The sequence below is a fragment of the Manihot esculenta genome, chromosome 15 (genome assembly GCF_001659605.2).
Source record: "Manihot esculenta cultivar AM560-2 chromosome 15, M.esculenta_v8, whole genome shotgun sequence".
Classification (NCBI taxonomy): domain Eukaryota; kingdom Viridiplantae; phylum Streptophyta; class Magnoliopsida; order Malpighiales; family Euphorbiaceae; genus Manihot; species Manihot esculenta.
This window is the reverse complement of record NC_035175.2, coordinates 8,981,436-9,000,027: the sequence shown is the minus strand read 5'-3', so window position 1 is coordinate 9,000,027 and position 18,592 is coordinate 8,981,436. Positions and strand designations below refer to the sequence as shown.

At 34.9% G+C, this 18,592-nt stretch overlaps 3 protein-coding genes across 15 annotated transcripts; 1 reads left to right on the top strand and 2 right to left on the bottom strand.

Moving 5' to 3' along the window:
- Window positions 1-1,059: 1,059 nt before the first annotated feature.
- On the bottom strand, window positions 1,060-2,762 carry LOC110601821 (transcription termination factor MTERF6, chloroplastic/mitochondrial). Of its 3 annotated transcripts, none has more exons than XM_021739155.2 (2): window positions 2,611-2,762; window positions 1,060-2,207 (listed from the first exon to the last, which is right to left on the bottom strand). In XM_021739155.2, exon 2 carries the CDS (start codon window positions 2,165-2,167, stop codon window positions 1,160-1,162), a length of 1,008 nt encoding a protein of 335 aa, XP_021594847.1. In that variant the 5' UTR covers window positions 2,168-2,207; window positions 2,611-2,762; the 3' UTR covers window positions 1,060-1,159. The 3 variants fall into 3 exon arrangements, with proteins under 3 accessions (XP_021594847.1, XP_021594845.1, XP_021594846.1); XM_021739153.2 differs by having other exon boundaries at window positions 1,060-2,172; window positions 2,611-2,747; XM_021739154.2 differs by having other exon boundaries at window positions 1,060-2,262; window positions 2,611-2,739.
- Window positions 2,763-2,959: 197 nt separating this feature from the next.
- On the top strand, window positions 2,960-4,846 carry LOC110601822 (pentatricopeptide repeat-containing protein At4g38150). The gene is made up of 2 exons (XM_021739156.2): window positions 2,960-4,037; window positions 4,599-4,846. Exon 1 carries the CDS (start codon window positions 2,960-2,962, stop codon window positions 3,998-4,000), a length of 1,041 nt encoding a protein of 346 aa, XP_021594848.1. The 3' UTR covers window positions 4,001-4,037; window positions 4,599-4,846.
- A 4,442-nt stretch (window positions 4,847-9,288) lies between these two features.
- Window positions 9,289-18,549, bottom strand: LOC110601767 (pseudouridine-5'-phosphate glycosidase). Of its 11 annotated transcripts, none has more exons than XM_021739056.2 (16): window positions 18,409-18,534; window positions 17,981-18,071; window positions 17,720-17,816; window positions 17,055-17,165; window positions 16,404-16,486; window positions 15,600-15,659; window positions 15,429-15,489; window positions 14,500-14,606; window positions 14,341-14,418; window positions 13,968-14,013; window positions 13,759-13,879; window positions 13,594-13,679; window positions 13,293-13,382; window positions 12,945-12,960; window positions 12,190-12,324; window positions 9,289-9,507 (listed from the first exon to the last, which is right to left on the bottom strand). In XM_021739056.2, exons 2-15 carry the CDS (start codon window positions 18,050-18,052, stop codon window positions 12,240-12,242), a joined length of 1,113 nt encoding a protein of 370 aa, XP_021594748.1. In that variant the 5' UTR covers window positions 18,053-18,071; window positions 18,409-18,534; the 3' UTR covers window positions 9,289-9,507; window positions 12,190-12,239. The 11 variants fall into 11 exon arrangements, with proteins under 11 accessions (XP_021594748.1, XP_021594756.1, XP_021594755.1 ...); XM_021739064.2 differs by lacking the exon at window positions 17,981-18,071 and adding an exon at window positions 18,105-18,205 and having other exon boundaries at window positions 17,055-17,220; window positions 18,409-18,460; XM_043951568.1 differs by having other exon boundaries at window positions 9,395-9,507; window positions 12,945-13,118.
- Window positions 18,550-18,592: the final 43 nt, after the last annotated feature.

Sequence of the window (18,592 nt, the reverse complement as noted above, 5' to 3'; positions counted from 1 at the left end):
AAAGGAATAAAATTATAAATAAATAAATAAATAATAATTTAATTTTAAAAGTTGATAAAAAAATTTATCAATATGTAGTAAAAAATATTGGGTTTTAAAAATATAATAACAAAATTATCATAAAATTGATTGAATAAATATTAAGTTTCTCCTAAAATTAAGTAAATGACAAATAACTTATTTAGACCAACATAAAAACTATATTAAGTAAATGATTTTTTTTATAATTAATTTTGATTGGGCCATGAAAACGGGTACAGTATAGACATATGGTTTGATGCTGAGATGGAAAGTGTAGAGTAATCATGTGTCGGTGCATTATAAATTCCAACGGAAGAGAAGCACATGGATCCCACCTTCGTGTCGGTCAACAACCAATTTTCTTATTTTTTAATTAATTTTTTATAATAAATTTTAATTTCAAAGCAAATTGTAAAATTTATGAAATAATTATCAAAATCTCGACTTATCTAATTGGGTTTTTAAAGCTCCATACACTTCCCATGACTTTAATTTTTATTTTTGGAGAAATTTTTCAAAAGAATATTATAAAATTTCTAGGAGGGGACTGTGTTTGTTAAACAGTTGTGTGAAAATGGGATATTGCTACAATTATAAGATAGGCCAATGGTGGTAGCAAAGAGCCTAACCCTCCTCCTAATATTAGGTATTAGGCTTTAGATAGCCTTGATGTTGGGCCCTAATAGCCTCCTTTTCTTTTCTAAAGTTTGTTCCTTGTACTAGGCCTAGAAGCATGTTTTTATGCATTCAATAAAACTTTCTGTATATATGTAAATGTTTCAAACAATGCAAGTGTGAAAAAGAAAAAGAAGAAAAATTCCACTTGGGCTCATAACTGGACCAAAATCTAATCAATCAATCCCAATTCACCAACAATTTAGAAGCATGAATCCAACCATGTCATCTATTTTTTTTTCCTTTATTTTTTGAAGTAACCAAATTTCACAAGAAATCAGATGACCATCAATTATCTTTGATTCTCGTCTTTCCTCTTCCTTTAAAAAGAAAATTGATTGCAATTCCAGTGATGTGTGGACATCCTTAAAGCAAACCGAACTTCATTGAGAACAAATTAATCTCACAACAAACTTCATTAAAAGCAAATTTCAAGGTAATCTATCTAGACTGTAATAACAAACTAACTAATCTCAGGAACACCCTTAAGCGAACCAAACTTCATTAAGAACTTCTTTTGATTACAATCCAGCATCTCACTCAAGCTACATTCTACATTTTTCTGTTTCAAAAGTTTGTATCTTGACTCCACAATCTTCTTCAAGCTGTGCTGAAAGAAGCTGGGATAGTCGGCTGCTTCATCAATTTGTCTCCCCATTACTTCTACCAAAAATTTCATCCTAGGTTCCAACGAATTTTTAATACTCTTGATCAGAATAGGAGGATAACCAGTCACAATCGCAGCTATTTGTCTATCCTCAAATCCACATCTCCTTAGATAAGTAAGATTGGGCCGCAGGATCTTGTTCACATCTCTACACAAAACTTCAGGGAAGTTCATGACCACAGTTTGAAGATTCATATCTGTCAGGCCAACGGACTTCATAAACTCCAAAGTAGGACGTAGTCTTTTGTCGACGCTATAACCCATTATGAAGGGGTGTTTCACCAGGACTTTGCCAATCATTCCATCTTTGTTAAGTCCAAGACCAGCAAGAAAGTCGACAATCTCAGTTAGCTTGGAATTAATGCTGTAACTGATAAGCCTTGGGTTGAGAAATATGATCTTGCCCAGTTGCTTTTCAGGAACACCCAGTGCCTGAAAGAATGCCAAAAGTGGGCAAAGCTTCTCTTCTACACTATGAGAAAGTATGTGAGGGAACTTAGTTATGGCAGAAGCAACTTCAGCTCGTTTGTTCGCTAGTGTAGCAAGGCATTCAACCATTGGGACGAGCTTCTCATTGAGGTCCAGAGTAAGGATTTTGGGGCACTTTGAAATAACGTAAGGAAGCCTTCTCTCTTGAATGCCAATACTTTTCAGGTAAGACCAATTTTCAGATGCTCTTTCCTTTTGAATGCCCTCTAGGCGCTTGCACTTTCTGAACATTTCATGAATACTCTTATCATCAAAACCTCTATCCCTGAAGAACCACAAAATGCTACCAGCATTTGAAGTACTGGCCAGTTCCATATTGCCTGAGGGAGAAATGCAAATCAAGGTCAAGCTGTGCCTGAACTTGTGAACTTAAGAGAGAATTAGAACACCAATTATCTCGAGAATCACAACTACATTAAATGAAAAAATGGCTCAGATAAGCAAATGCTATGAACATGTGCATTAAGAGGCAACTCAGGCAAGAAATCAAATAGTAATATGTGAAAGAAGTAAACATGAAGAAAGAAAATATCGCCAAATAACAGAATCCTCAATGACATAAAATTCAAGTTTGCTAATCATTTGTTCATTAATCTCAGATCAGCGCAACCAATTACCACAATATACACATACCCATGAAGATAAACACGAAGAAAATAGTGCAAGAAAGAGTAATTGATGTCAAACTAGCATGAACTATGAAATGCTCATTGAAAAAGAAAAGGGATTCACCAATATATAAGGAAGAAGAGAATTACCTAGGGAGCGAGCAAAAGCAAAGAGCTTTCTATTGGGAATAACCAGAAGCATAAGGTCCGTAACAATGGAAAATTTGGGTAATCAACAGCAAGTAGAAAAAGCCTTATCTGTCTTCCACCAGAGCCGCCGATGTTATCCTATTTGCTGTGTGAATTCCTTTATTTGGTTAAGAAAAGACCAAAATACCCTCGTACAGTACTGCCTGCCCTTAAGCGCAAGCAAATGAGTTTCGTTTTGGGCTCCTTGTGGCTAAAACCCTAATTCCCTCCAAAACCCATTAATCGGTGGTAATCTAAATTGAAATCAGATAGTGCAGAAGCAGGATCCATTCCTTCAATCTATTAAACAATGGCGTCATCGCACGGTCGAGCATTGAAGCTGATCAAAGTGAAGCCTCATCCCCAGTTTGCTCGCTTCGTGTCAGAGAATCTACGCCGTTTCAGCTACATGCGAGAGCCGGCAACTGGTTTCGGTTCCAATTTCAATTCCAATGATGAAGATAATGGTGCAAGAGAAGTCCAGAATCCGCCAAACCCCATACCAAATAGACCCTTAAGAGGCGAGAGAGGCCAGAGGCCCTCATACAATCCTCAGTCTCAGTCTCACCCTACTCCTAGAGGACCCAGAAATGCCAAGCTTTCTGGCTCGCCTAGGAATACGAATCAATATCAACATCAACACCAGCCATCGGATGATGCTTTTCTCGAGAAATTCAAGCTTCGCCTTGACAGAAACAAGGAGAGCGAAATCCCCCTACCTAACGATCCTGCTGCTGCTAGTGCTACGACTAACATTAAAGAAGAAAAAAACAGCGATTCGCCTCCTCCAGAAGCCGATGACATCTTCAAGAAGATGAAGGAAACTGGGCTTATCCCTAATGCTGTAGCCATGCTCGATGGGCTTTGCAAAGATGGCCTCGTCCAGGAAGCTATGAAACTGTTTGGCTTAATGCGCGAGAAGGGTACCATTCCGGATGTTGTTGTTTACACTGCTGTTGTTGATGGGTTTTGCAAGGCCCACAAGCTCGATGATGCCAAGAGGATTTTCAGGAAAATGCTTGATGTTGGCATACCTCCTAATGCTTTCAGTTACACAGTCTTGATTCAGGGATTGTATAAATGTAAGCACCTTGATGATGCTGTTGATTTCTCCTTCCAAATGTTGGAAGCTGGTCATTCTCCCAACGTCACTACCTTTGTGGGTTTGGTTGATGGGTTATGTAGAGAGAAGGGCGTTGAGGAAGCCCAGAGGGTTATTGCTGCTTTGCGGCAAAAGGGATTTTTCCTTAATGACAAAACGATAAGAGAGTTCTTGGATAAAAATGCACCATTATCTTCTTCACTTTGGGAAGCTATATTTGGCAAGAAACCCTCACCGAAGCCCTTTTGATTACCGTTCTATTGTTTATCTAGTGCTATTACACCTTGTAAGTGTTTTATGTTCTGCTTGTACTCTGTTTCCTTGATTTTCTCCATGGACTTGCCTACAAAGGTTTTCTTGAGATAGCATTCAAAGAGTTTTCATCTTCATCAACGAGCCGGCTTTTTCTATTTTGGCCCCCTTCAATTTCTTATCCATGTACAAATGATAGGTTAATGATAACTGAGAATTTAGCAAGAGTATGAGCCAGATATGGCATTCAAAGAGTATTCATCCTTATCAACGAGCCTGTGGCTTTTTTTTTTTCACCTTCAGTTTCTTATCCATTTACAAATGATAGGTTAATGGTATTATTGAGAATTTAACTGGAGTATGAGCCATTATTGAGAATGTGCAGTCGTGGTCGTCATTGTAATGCATTTAACACTCTGCGATGGATGGTTAGTCATTCTTTAACATATACATAATGCATAGAGATATATCAGTTTCTTTTTATTAGTGACAACCTGTTTCTGTCCGATGTTAATTTCATGAATGTTCTTTTCTCTATGCTTGTGTTATATGTAATTTGATAATGAAAATATTGAATTTGTTGATTCATATGTAGGAGAGGGCATTGGAGGCATTATTCTTTCAAGACATGTAGAAAGCTGCATGAAAACACTTGTGATTTTCTCCTTAAAAATTAAGGTGTCAACTCCTTTGGAGTAACTTTGCACCAGAAGCTGTCACATGTCCTGGTTTATCCATTTTTTTTTTATTTTTTTTATTTTTTCTGGTCCAATTGACCTGCGATATGCAATCTAACAAACAATGTTTCAAATTTTCTTCAAATCCAGAATTTTTTTTGGTGCTTGTTTAGGTTTGGATACCAGCATTGTGGATTTACAAAGTGATATAACATGTTTAAGCATGACCAAAGAAATTCCTGCATTTTGTTGGAAGTGAAATGAATTCTATTGGAACCTTAGACATAGCATCTAAATGCTCTGACTTGAGGAAAAATCTGTATTGGAATTCCTGAAGTGCTTTGGAGCCTAACGTTAGTGCCCAAGCAGGCCTGAACTTTAGTTGGTTGGTTTATCTACATTCTCTGGTGAGGTGATTGCTTGAGGTAGTGAATCTGTGCTATCCTACAGTTCTTTTATGTTCTCTAAGCTTTCTTCTACCTATTCTACTAAACCACACTTAATTTAAAACAATTATTTGTGTTCACCTGTGTATATGTATGCTTGGCTTGTTCATGGTGCATGTTGATTTTAATTACTATTTGTTGTTATGTTTTGCTTTGCTAAATATAGTTTTCCATCCCAAGCCTTATTTGAAAAGCATTTAAAAGGGTTTTCTGTGCATTATTCAGTGCAGCAATCTGAAATTCATGATGGAGTAATAGTGCTTCTTGAGCTTTACATAGTCATCTAACTTTGCATTCAAACATTTAGTTTGAAAAGCTACAACTGCTAATCAGAAGTCTGAATCCACCCTTCAGAAGAGCACATGCACATGTATGGCTGGCTAGGTTGCTACTATCATTCCTATGTTAAGCTGGTTTTCCTTTGCTTTGACATAATTCCCATACGCAAAATGTTCCTTATGAAGAAGGTTTGTCGCTGGTCTTATGTCAAAATGCTCTTCCTTCTTGTTGAAGCTTATGGGACATCGTAGTGCTAAGGGCTGAGCAGTTTTTAGTTTAAATCAGAAACCAAACCAGAGTGAATCAAACTGAAAATTTCAGTTTGGTTATATGGTCCATTCGATTTGATTTTTGTTACTAATTTAGGTTTTCGATTAATGAACCGAAATCAATGAAAAAATCTAATAAAACCCGTATATATAATCTTAAAGAAACCCTAGCCCTAGCTCAACCTTCAGTTGTCTGTGTTCATTCATTCTTATCTCTCTCACCCATCAATTCTTCCTGCTCCTTTCTTTTTCCTCAAACTTCACTCACTATGCGTCTAGCGTGCCTCTGACTGGCCCTCTTCTTCTTCTTCTTCTTCTTCGCCCTTATCATTGGCTCCTCCATATCTCTTCATCTTCGTTGCCGTGGCCTTCAGCATTCCTCCAAATCTCTTCATCATTGTAGCCATTGGTCTATATCAAGTAACTGGCTTTGATGTCTTATGCGATGAAGGTAGCAATATCCAAGAGACCAAGGCTGCATCCCACTCACTAGATTCAATCTCCAGATTTAACTCCAAGCATGAAACATCTTGTTGATTCCTTGGTATGCAATGCAACTAGCAATGGATTTGTTTTGGATGATATGTGTCTCACGATGGTTTGGCTTTTTGTATAATGTGTTGTTTTTTATTTCACTGGGTAATTTAGTTGATTCTTGAAGTTTTTTTGCTTGATTACCCTGCTTTTCTGTGGGTAAACGTGTGTGCTGTTGATTGTGGAACTCAGAGCCAATAGACTGAACTGATCCGAACTGATTTATTTCATTTGATTCAGTTTGGTTATGTCCTGTAATTTGATTTGGTTCGGTTGCTTAAAATATGAATTTTGGTTTTTCAATTTTTTGATTTCAATTCAGTTCAATCGAATGCTTGCGCCTAACTGTGCTGCCAAGTTTTAATCTTCATAGATGCATGTTCTTCTAGTTAGATAGGTTGCTTGATTGAGAAAACAAAGAACCCTAACGATCCTTCTGCATGTTTTTGTTATGAACTTCAACCATCATATTTTACAAATTGAGGCACTCTAGACTGTGACACGTACATGAAATGAAGTGCTAAAAGATTGTGTAGTTATACTTTTAACACCTGCATTCCGTTGTGATTAGTTGGTAGTTTAAAATTTTGCAAATCCAACAAAGGAAAGTGGGTCTTCATATGACCTCCTGCTTTTCATAGACTTACTATGCATTTTGTTTTTGGCACTCCGGAAAATTGATGAAGGAAATATGAACTCTGTAACTTAGAACTCATAGGCATCCATTGGACTGCTATGTCGCCAATACAAGGCATTTGGTCATTGTTGTTTCTGCAGGTAAGAGATTTGCAATGGAAACAACCTAGGAAAAGAGGATTAGTATTATGCGTAGCACGTGGGTGGTTATTGTTTATTATAGGGCTGCAAAATGAAGAGGTATATATCCATCCTCATGGGAAGAGCTTAAACCAACTCAGCAGCCAATATTTTATCCTTTACAAGATCTTTGGGATTTGGTCGGTATTAATTAATTTTCTTCTACATTGTTTCCTTAGTCAAACCTCAAATGCTTCATGTTGGTGTGGACACATTTATATCAACTGAAATCAGCTCTAGATAGTTCGTGCCTATTTCCCTGGTCATTTGAGCTTATATCTGCACTGGGAGTGGAATATTACAATATTTTATAAGAATTTATTTCAATTTAATTGGTTTTTAATATCAAAATTTTCATATTTGAAAGCATAGTAATTGAAAGATTCAATTCTTCTGATGTGTGTTGAAAATTGTTATTACTTAAAAATTTCAAGTCAATCGAGTTTTTTTTTTTTTAAATGACCAAATTTAAAATATGAAACGAGGACTAGGATAATGTGTGGGGTCGGCGCCGGCCCTTCCCTTCCGGGCACATTTCTTTAACTTTTTTTTTTAAGAAAAAAAAAAAAAACCGTCTTCAATTAAAATATACTTGTATTCTAATTAATTAAGAAGTTCCCTGCCGAAAGTCAATACATTCATTCCATTGCTAACTGATTAATTAATTAAAATTAATCATTGACTTAATTTATTTATTTTCTGTAAACAAGGTGGCTCGCTGCTTATATATATACACAATTAGAGATCTTCCCCTTCATCTTCAACCCTCTCTACCACAGCAGAAAACACTTTCCTATTTTACTTAGTTTCATCACATACACCAACAAAAAAATAAGAAGAAGAAAGAAAGTGGAGTTAAAATCAGGCGAAATGATCCCAATGATGTGTTCGAAATCTCACATTTGCATGGCTACAATTGTGTTCTACACTTGTATTCTCGTTCCACTTCATCAGCTAAAGCAGAGTCTTCTCAGTTTCCTGAATACATTATTATATGGGCAATCCTCCTATGTCTCGTCGTCGTCGTCGTCGTCACGCATTGTCCTGCCTTGCCTCCCTCCAGCTGCCAGGTTTGAGGACTTGCAGAAGATGAGTCATAGTGATATGTGCTCCATTTGCCTGGTGGATTTTAGGTCTGAAGATTTAGTCACCCAGCTCTCAAGTTGTAAACATGTCTTCCATTTGGATTGCATTGACAAGTGGCTCCATTGTCATCAGTTTACCTGCCCACTCTGCAGATCCTCATTTCTCTTCCATTGAATTTCTAGTTGCTTTAAGTGGGTTTTCTTATTTTCCCTCAGCTTCTTATTCTCGAGATAGAGTTTGAGGTTCTTAATTTTGGGACATGTTTATTCAATAATCATGGTTAATTAGTCATCTTATGGTGGACAAGGAAATCAAATGCATGCAGAATTAGTATAATAGAATCCAAATCATCCTCAACTTGAATTGAATAACACTAAGCTTTCTCAACATACACTTGTTCCAACTCACTACATCTAAATAACCAGGTTATACACATTTCTTGGTATTTTTTTTTTAAATCAAGGATCACAATAACAAGTTAAAGTATTTTTTTTTATACTTATTCAATTAAATTCTAAAGAAAATAAAATTCATATCAAATATGAGTTTTATTTATTGAGTACTAATTACTGGAATCCATGTGTGTAAAGGAAGATTTTCATGGGTATTCTATTAATTGCACTCCCAATTTTAGAGAAAAAAAAAAAAAAAAAGAAAGTGACCATGAGTCGAATAGTTTCATGTATTATTTAAGAATTTGCTCAAAATAAATCATCCTTTGACTTCATATTTCATGTTGTCAGGTTCAACAATCTAACTACAGCATTCAACACATTCTTTAATTGGTGGGGAATGATTTCACTTGTTAAGGCAATAATTATAATACCATGTTAGCGTATGAAATAATATGGCAAGCTGATAAAGAGTGGGCACTGAAATGCAGTTATTCAAAAAAAAAAACCTATTTGTTTTTCTTTTTAAACGGAACCTGAAACTCCCAAAATTCAACTAAATAGAATTAAAACCGTGAGTTTGGAAAAAAAAAAAAAAAAAAAAAAAAAAAGAGGGATTGTTGATTACTCACTTTATCTATTATATAAATATATAATCCATGATTGTTTTGTCATTCCATGTAGACTATGCTACATGAAACAGTCGTATATTCTGTTTGACACCAGACAAAAACTTGTCAGTACAACAGAAGAATTTTGACCCACTTTACAAAATAAGTAGTAAAATAATAATAACAAAAATGTTGCCTTTAATTTATTTTGTCCTGAACGTTATAGGACAAGTATTAAATTATTATAACAATATTTATCCCCATCTTTTCCAACTTTTTCGTAACATCACAAACTATTCTTACCAATACAAACGAGTTAATGCATTTGGAAGAAGACCTAGATCACAGAGGAAAAACACACTTCAATCATCCTTCTCTTGAAAAGACAAACATCCTGCAATTTTAAACACAGAATTCAGTAATTAAGGATAATCTGAAAATTGATCACTTGCTATTAGAATTATCACATTTCAACATTTGATATCATAAACATAAGATAACATATACATATAACATTGCCCTGCTAGCTTCTGAACCCCATAAAATACATGTCATGATTCATGCAACATATTAATGCCATTTTCTATTCCCTATTAGCATACTGCACTGGGCTGAGACAAATCGGCAAATACTGCAAAATAACACCAGGGAAAACCCTTATATTCTCAAGATTGTCTAAAAACATGGCAAAAGATAGCAGGAAACTTATATTTGAGACAAATAAGAAAAGAAAAAGGGGTAAATTACCATTAGATCTCCTGGTTTTTTGTAAAAATTAACTATCTAGTCCCTATTTTTAAAATCCAACTAAAATTTCCTTTATGTTTTGTCCAACAAAATTCTTTAGTACTAGTATGAAAAAAAAATGTTAATAAACTTATTTTAGCCAGACTAAAATAGTATAAATAATTAAAATTATAGGGACTAAATAGCGTAAATAACTAAGATTATAGGACTAAATAACATATACAGTTAAAATTACAAAGAGTAAATAATATGCTTAGTTAATTACAAAAACTAAATAGCATGAGAAGGTTAAAACAAGATGACTAACAAAAAGAATTAAAGAGCTTAATCTTACAAGATACAAGAATGACTTAATTGTATTTTCAAAAGAATAATAAGGATTACATAGTCAATTTTATTAAAATACAGAACTTGATAGTTATTTATTCAAAATATTACTAGGTAGTAAAACTTAGCGATTAGAATGACAGCATGCCAAGATAACAGTGCTATGGTTAATACAATTCTTCTTATGACAGTGCAAAATAATTGAATATGCTTAAATCAAGAGTTTCATAATCAGCTATTATTGAAAGGAAAATTGCTGTTTAGTCATAAAGTTTTATCACTAAAAATTATTTGGTTCTTACATTTTGAAAGTTAAGTTATTTAGTCCTTCAATTTTGCTTGCATCACACCTAGGTCATTTCATTTATTTACTGTTAGTTTTTAAAACTAAGGTACTAGTTAAAGCCTTGAATAATATTGCAATTATTCACAGTTTTATCCTCAGTTTTGTAATTAGTTACAATTTAATCGCTCATATTTATCTCTTCGTCTCTCCCTCCCTATGTTTCTTCCCCTCCTTTGAGAAAGAGAAAAAAGATGATGAAATTGTAAATAATTGCAAAACTTAAGGATGAAACTATAAATAATTATAATATTTAGGGATAGGGTAGTAATTTATTATAAAATACTAACAGTAAAATGGATGGAAGGATCTAAGTACATAATGAAAGTAAAATTGAATGGCTAAATAATCTAATTTCTAAATTGTAAGGACCAAATTATTATTAGTGATTCAACTCAGGGACTAATAGTTATTTCTCTTGTTGAAATTGTACTCATTAAGCAGCAAAAGTCAATAAGATGGAAAAAACGCAAAGCACCAAAAGACTGACATAGTAACCTTTTATTGAAAAACAAGTGAATAAAGATTTTGAATCACAGATACAATAACTTAAGGAGAAGAGAAATCAAATTCAAATGCAATAGCTCCCACAAAAACCAATCACATACAAATCAACCCGTGGATTCAAACTCAACATCTAATGGAAACAACAAAAATGATTAATATAACAGCGAAAGTAGCTATAAAAGAGCACCAAAGTAAATAGAAATCGTCTATGTTGAATAAGCAAACGGCCTGAGCTAAAATAGTCACAATAAGAAATAAATAAACATAGTCAACTTAGATCCACAATCCCTCTAAAAAGAAACAACCAAAACAAACACAATAAAGAGAAAAAAAAAGTGGAACAGTGAGGTTAACCAAAAATATTCCTCATTTGCCAAGGTTTTAATTAGGCGAGAAGAAAATTCAGCCTTCAAGGGATTACCCATGAATTATTGACAGAGAGAAACAGAGAGTGTGACGGTCAGCTGCTTTCAGCTGCCTGCTTGCGGATTTGCGGCACAAATCCGTCCCACATCGAGAAATGATGAGAAAATTGAATTGAATATAATAGCTAGCACAGAACTACTAAATAACTTGGGTTAACTATTTTGGGCCAAGTGGAAAGTGGGTCTAAAAGTTATTTGGACCCGGCTGTTTCAATTGGTATCAGAGCCACCCTGGGTCAGACAAATTGTGCAGAACTAGTGAGCCTGCGAGAAAAGGGCTACCCGTGAAAGACGAGGTGGAGCCGCCCGAGGTACTAGCGAACCACAATACCTAAGGGTCCGGTCCTGGTTAGCAATTGTAACCGATTCAGTTGCGACGAGGACGTCGCAAACATTTAGTGGGTCCGAGTGTGACGGTCAGCTGCTTTCAGCTGCCTGCTTGCGGATTTGCGGCGCAAATCCGTCCCACATCGAGAAATGATGAGAAAATTGAATTGAATATAATAGCTAGCACAGAACTACTAAATAACTTGGGTTAACTATTTTGGGCCAAGTGGAAAGTGGGTCTAAAAATTATTTGGGCCCGGCTGTTTCAGAGAGGATGGAAGGGGGGGGGGGGGATGCAGCCACTGGGAGAATGTCATTAGCAGGTATAGCTGCACAGATGATTGAGACTCGATATATAAAAAAGAAGAAATGAAGGAAAGAGTCAATGACAAAATCATACCAGATGCTTGGAGATCAAACACAGAGTGAAGGGTCACACTACTGGGAGCATCAGTTGTTTGCCAAAGAAGCTATCATCTTGTGTAGACACGTGCCTTCACTATGAAAACAATTCTTAATGCTCAAAACGTCTTCCCTGTGGAGGAACCATAAATGAAATAGATATATGCAAGTTTCCTTGTAGTATGTGGCCTTGATTTTGCCAGGACCACTTGTTTTAAGTAAAAAAAAAATACACATCTTTGATCGGCATCCCTTTCTATTAACTCCTACCTCACAGAAAAGCCACAACAAGAAGATAGCCACTTACATGTAGCTAGAGTTCTTGAAATTTGCATGAGAAATATAAATAATTATTGATAGGTGAAGGTAAATATCTATTCAACTAGTCGATAATTAAAACTACTTCAAGATGAGTCCCAAGTTCATCTGGTGCAAACAAAACTTGACAGGGAATAATAGAGAAAGTTAAAGAGATCGCATCATACAAAGTATATTAGGATTCTGGATATTTTGATGTGTGCTCAAATATGTCTTTATCTCGAATAATAGACTAAATACATATCTAGGTTCTTGTACGATCATCAGATGTTCAATTCAACCCTTTGTGATTTACATAAATAGCATAAAGGCATGCCTGTACAATCTTGCCAACACTCTGTATAAATTCAATAAATAATAGTTTTCTTGCATGACTCATTATGGAAGAGTCGACGATGAAAGAATAATGTATCTAGCATAAAGGCATGCCCTTACCTTTCGTGATTTTTGCCTGCATGAGTCATCATGGAAAATCATGATGAGTCCTGATCATGCGGATCTTAGAGCAAACACAAAAGGGAAAGGAAAGACAAGGAGAAAAAGTGATATGTCACACCATTGGTTAGACCAATGAATGCCATTAATTTTTCTTCCTTTCCTGCAGCTTACCTGGTATAACCTTTTGTGATTGTTAATATGCTAAAGATGACACAAAGAAAGCATAAATCATAAGAAACAATGTGTAATATACAGCACCATTCTATTCTCCCTTAAGCTACCTTTTATATTATCCTCCACTACTTGCTATCAAGAAATAAATTACAGAAAAGAACTGCAGGTTACCTCTATTAGAATGTTCACGTTCCCTGAGCTGAGCCAGGGCTACTGCAATCTTTGCGCCAACAAGAGAATTATTTTTTACAAGTGCAATATCTGAGGTTTAGTTGAGAAATTACGTTGCTAGATCAACAAGACTATCATTAAAAACCTTACACAGTACAACTTGCCAACTTCTTCATAGACATAGATAAACAAATTAACAAAATATTTCAGGTATAGCCAGTATCAGATAGGATAAAATAAAATTTAAAGAAAAAAAGGAACTTCCAAAATTAAGATGCGTTTGGAGCAATAGAAAGGATACTTGACGCCAGTGAGGCACCTCCAGTTATTTCATTCACTCTTGCAAGCAAGAAGGGGGTTTCAGCATTTCCTGTTATATTCTTGTCCCTGAAGATAAAGCTGGACACAGTTACTAGGAAGTAAACCTAGCAGTTGGATATTTCATTACCTAAATACACTTATCAACCTGGCTTCTCTAAGGGCACTTTGTATGGCAGACTCGATCATGTTTCCAGAAGCTGAGTGCTCTTTTGGGATCGGAACAGCAATCAAAATTCCAGTCCCAAGCTTAAGTTTCATATTAGCATCTGCAATTAACAAAAATCAAACACAAAAATAATTTAATTCATATCTGGAAAGGATGAAATCATGATGACATTAACAAACTTCACTTGCCTATCAACCGAGCACAGTCCTCTGGGGTGTCTACACGACAAGTTACCTAGATTACAGTTACAAATCGAACAGCAAAATTTGTTAGACGAAACTGCATTTTAAAAAATGATACAACTACAAACAAATAGTTGGTATAAGTGAATACAAAATCAAGTTTCTAATAATATAATTTTTTTTTTGTGCTTCTTCTAGCATCACCATAAATAACAGGATTATTTTTCATGTTTGAGTTTCTCTTGTATATTACCTCACACTTCTAACAACTTCTGTTGTACAAGTGAGGATGCTATCCACATACTTAACTATGTATTAGGTAAGCCCACTCCTAACTACAACTCAAGCATATTTTGGAGAGAAAACAGATTTGACATACCTTACAGCCACTTTTTTCTGTGAAAAAAGCAGGAAATTCATTTGTCTTATAAGTAGCAACACAAACTCCTTGAGTTTCCTGCATTATAAAATAGGTATGAGATTCATGATCAAAAGTGAATAACTTCCAATTATATTTGCAGAAGACAAATGTATATACCAAATATTCAAGGGTTCTTGGAATATCTAATATAGATTTCACTCCGGCAGAGATAACAGCGACTGGAGTCCTGCCAAGCTCAGTGAGATCAGAGGATATATCCATTGCTGACATGAAAACATGAAAAAAGAATCGATGTCAACAATCAGGGTTTGAATAACAATATTCTATGCTACAGTTGTCTTATATGCTATGACTCAAAGAGGTGAGCAACTTGCCCTTGAAAAAAAAGGAGAAGAAAAAAAAAATAGGAGAGGGCCAATGTGAAAATAAATAGCACAAGTAAATGCCATTCAAGGATGCAGGCAGGGGGGAGGGGAGCTCCAAAACCATCTTAAGCTGAAACTAGCTTAACTCATGGAAGGAAGTACCAAGGAATCGTTAAGAGAAATAAAAAATTATTATACCCAAATGCTGACTAACTCAACTTAGTAACACCAAGGAATTGTTAAGAGAAATAAAAAATTATTATACCCAAATGCTGACTAACTCAACTTAGTAACATCATGGCAACTTTACTTCTAGTGCACATAGTACAGGAGTCTCACACAATGAAAACCTTTAAGTCACTTGGTGAGGTTTCAAAAGATCTAGGATATACACACACAATCACATCATGTCACTTGGTGAAAACTAAATGCATAGACGTATATATATAAGCCATCAGTTCAGTTTGTTGCTGCACAAAAATAATGGCAGAAATCAGATCCAGATTTCCAAAAATACCTATCAATTAGTCCATCTACAACAAATTCAAATCATTAAATGGGTCACGACAGTTGGATAAAGTAATTTATCATCCACAATTTAAAGGGCAACATTAATAATAGGGATAAGGTCTGCATATAAGGTAATATAGGACAAAGAAAAAAAAATAAAACTGTAAAATTCACCACATAGTCTATCACAAAGAAGCAAGAGAAACATACTTTGTTCGCCATGTCTATGTACTCCTCCAATTCCACCAGTAACAAACACCGAGATACCAACCTGCATGAGTTGCAATATGAATGTCAGTGAAAGCCACACAAGTAGTACAAGAATGGAACAGGCACAAAAATAAAAAGGTGTATTCAAAATTTTTGACTCAGGATTACAACCATAGAAGCAAAATACATGGTTGCAGAAACAGTAGTTGCACCATTTCCTCTGGAGGCCACCTAGGAAAAAAAAACATAAATTTAGCTACAAAAGTTAACAGGGCAAATTAACTGGAGCACTGAGGTTAAAGGAAATTTACTGGTCCCAAATCTATAGATAAGGAAAAATTATGATACAGCTATCCAATAAATATTTGATTGCAAATGCTCAATTAATAACAGTAAAAATATCAAATCTAAAATATCTATGTTGGTCTTAATACAAACAAATTCTAGGACATATTATATACATTGTTATTGTTGGAAATAATAACATCCACTTGAAAATTGAATTCAAGTATTTTTCAAATTTTGAATGTTTATTTCTTTCCATAAAATCAGATACTATAATATGATAAATTGTTTAAATTTTATGGTCGTAACCATCCTTATCAGATGGGATTAGTTTGTTATTTTTTTATTATAAATAGGCTTGTTAAATTCAATAATTGTATGCAGCCAAAATATAGCCAATGCACAACTATTACGTTCCTACCTTCTCCATCTTCTCTTTTTGTATTTTAACCTTTAAACATATTTAACTTTTAAACCCTTTCAATCTCATGTTAACTTTTAAACCCTTTCAATCTTTTAAACCAAATTCTTTAAACCCAACAAGTGTTTTTGTCAACCCTTTAAATCAAATCCTTTTTAAACTCAACAGTTATATATAGGCAGCGACAGAACAATTCACATAAATACATAAATTAAGAAAGTTTATGACTATAGGAATGATATAATTGAGTAATATTCAGATGCACACACCACATGAGCAATATCCCTCCGAGCAGTTTTTTGTGCTCTAGTTCCCAGAGTAGCAAGTCTCTCCAACTCTTCCATGCTTAAACCTAAACTTAGCAACATTATTAATACAATTTAGGAAATATATCATGCAAAAGCAGATGAAACAACTTTAAGTCTTTCACAATTGCTGGGTTGAAACAAAGAAACATAGAACATCCTACCCCAGTGCCTAAAACACAATCAAGAGAATCAGCAAAATATATAGCATTAAAATAATAGCAGTTCACTCTCTTTATTCTATTCTCTTCTCATAATGCCTTTGGATTAAGGAGCATTAACAATTCTTTCTTTCATGCTGCCTTTTTCTAAGCTCTAGCAATAAATTGAACATAAAGTCTTTTCTGCACTAACACAGAATACTCTAGCTAGCCAATCAAGCACATGTTATTCTATATTGAGCTTGCCTCTAAAACACATACTGAGGTAGTTATATAAATTATACAGCTAACAAATGTTATGCTCTAATTCCGATTTAGACAATTAGTTAATATTTACCATCTTGAACCATAGGCAGGTTTTTCTATGCTCCTGCTGAAATTAAAAAACATTCATAGAAAGATGCAACAAGATTGATGTAGTTGCATTTGTTAAGTTGAAGATCAATGTTAAAACCTATGCATGGTTTGCCATCTAAAATTGCAACTGTAGCAGGAACAGCTCCATTCTTCCTCACAATTGCTTCAACCTCCTTTGCTGTCTCCAAATTTTGAGGATATGGCATCCCTAAACATGAGTCAAAAAGACATGAGCTACATTTTGCCACATCCAGAGACATAAACTGCAAATGAAAACAATATTGCAATTTATGAACTCACCCTTCTTCATTTTGTATAAATATGAAAATTATGATTAACAAGTATGACAATGAAGCTCTAATAATGTTCTTCAAAATCAAGTACCAAGAGTTTGAATAAATTCAGAGAGTATTTTGGAAGTAAAGAAACTGGTGGTTTATTAATAATGTTTTAAACAATGTACCAACTCTTTTACCTGTGTTCTCAAGCATTCTCTTAAAGGTCTCATGGTGTTCACTAAACAAAATTTTTTTTGATAATGAAATTGATGCCAAGAAATTTTCAAACTCCTAAAAAGTTCAGGATCATAAAATTACAAGGACAAAACAGAGCTGAACCAAAACTCAAGTTAACTTTAGTCTCCGATCTTTGACAGAACAATGAAAGTAAGGAACTATCAAGATATGCTTCACAAATTAAAGTTCAAAGGATACAAAGCAATCAGAGTACATAAAAACACAAAATGCAGTGAACTGGAATTACCATGGGAAATAATAGTGGATTCCAAGGCAACAACAGCATGCCCACACGACAAAGCTTCAGAAACCTCTGGAGAGACCTTCACCAATCCTTCTCCAATCTATAAAGCAAAAGTGATACACTTAAAAAAGGTTTTTTTTTTTTTTTTTTTTTTTAAAAGAAAAAGACAAATTCCAAACAATCCATCAACTTTCTTAATCTAAAGAGAAACGGTGAATCAACATAGAGATAGACGGTCTGACATATATGCATTATACGGATTACCATGGAGTTTGAGTCTGAAGGGTGAAGATGTCCATGGATATTGGATAATCGTGATAGAGCTGAGGAAGACATATTAAAAGAGTGATTGGAACTGCATAGAGACACAAAAGAGAGTTCAACTAACCAGAATGGTGATCAATATGGTTCTTTGACCAGCTCCCAGATCAACTGGTCCACATGGTCTGACCAGCCAGGTCAATTACCCGACTTCACATCATTTTTGCACTTCAACGATCTCGTGAAAACGATCAAACCATTTTCAAACAAGAGCTAGATTACTAATACCGTGACTAACAGGGATTGTTAAAGAAACTAGCTCAGTTCAAAACAAGTTTTTGAAATTAGAGGAACACTAGGACTATGAAGAGGATTAAAAAATAGAATAGAGGGAATCATGAAGTAATTAAGCAAAAATGGTGTGTTGATACCGTTTGTATACTGAAGAAGCTTCAACGTCCAGACGTCGCCAGAACTTAAGTGTGCCTGATAGGATGGACGGTAGTTCAGGAGGGAAATGTATATATATATACAGTCTTCAGCTTTATCCAGAAGGAGAACGACCCAGCTGAACAAGAACCGGGTTTAATGGGTTTGATTCAAATTGGACCATTC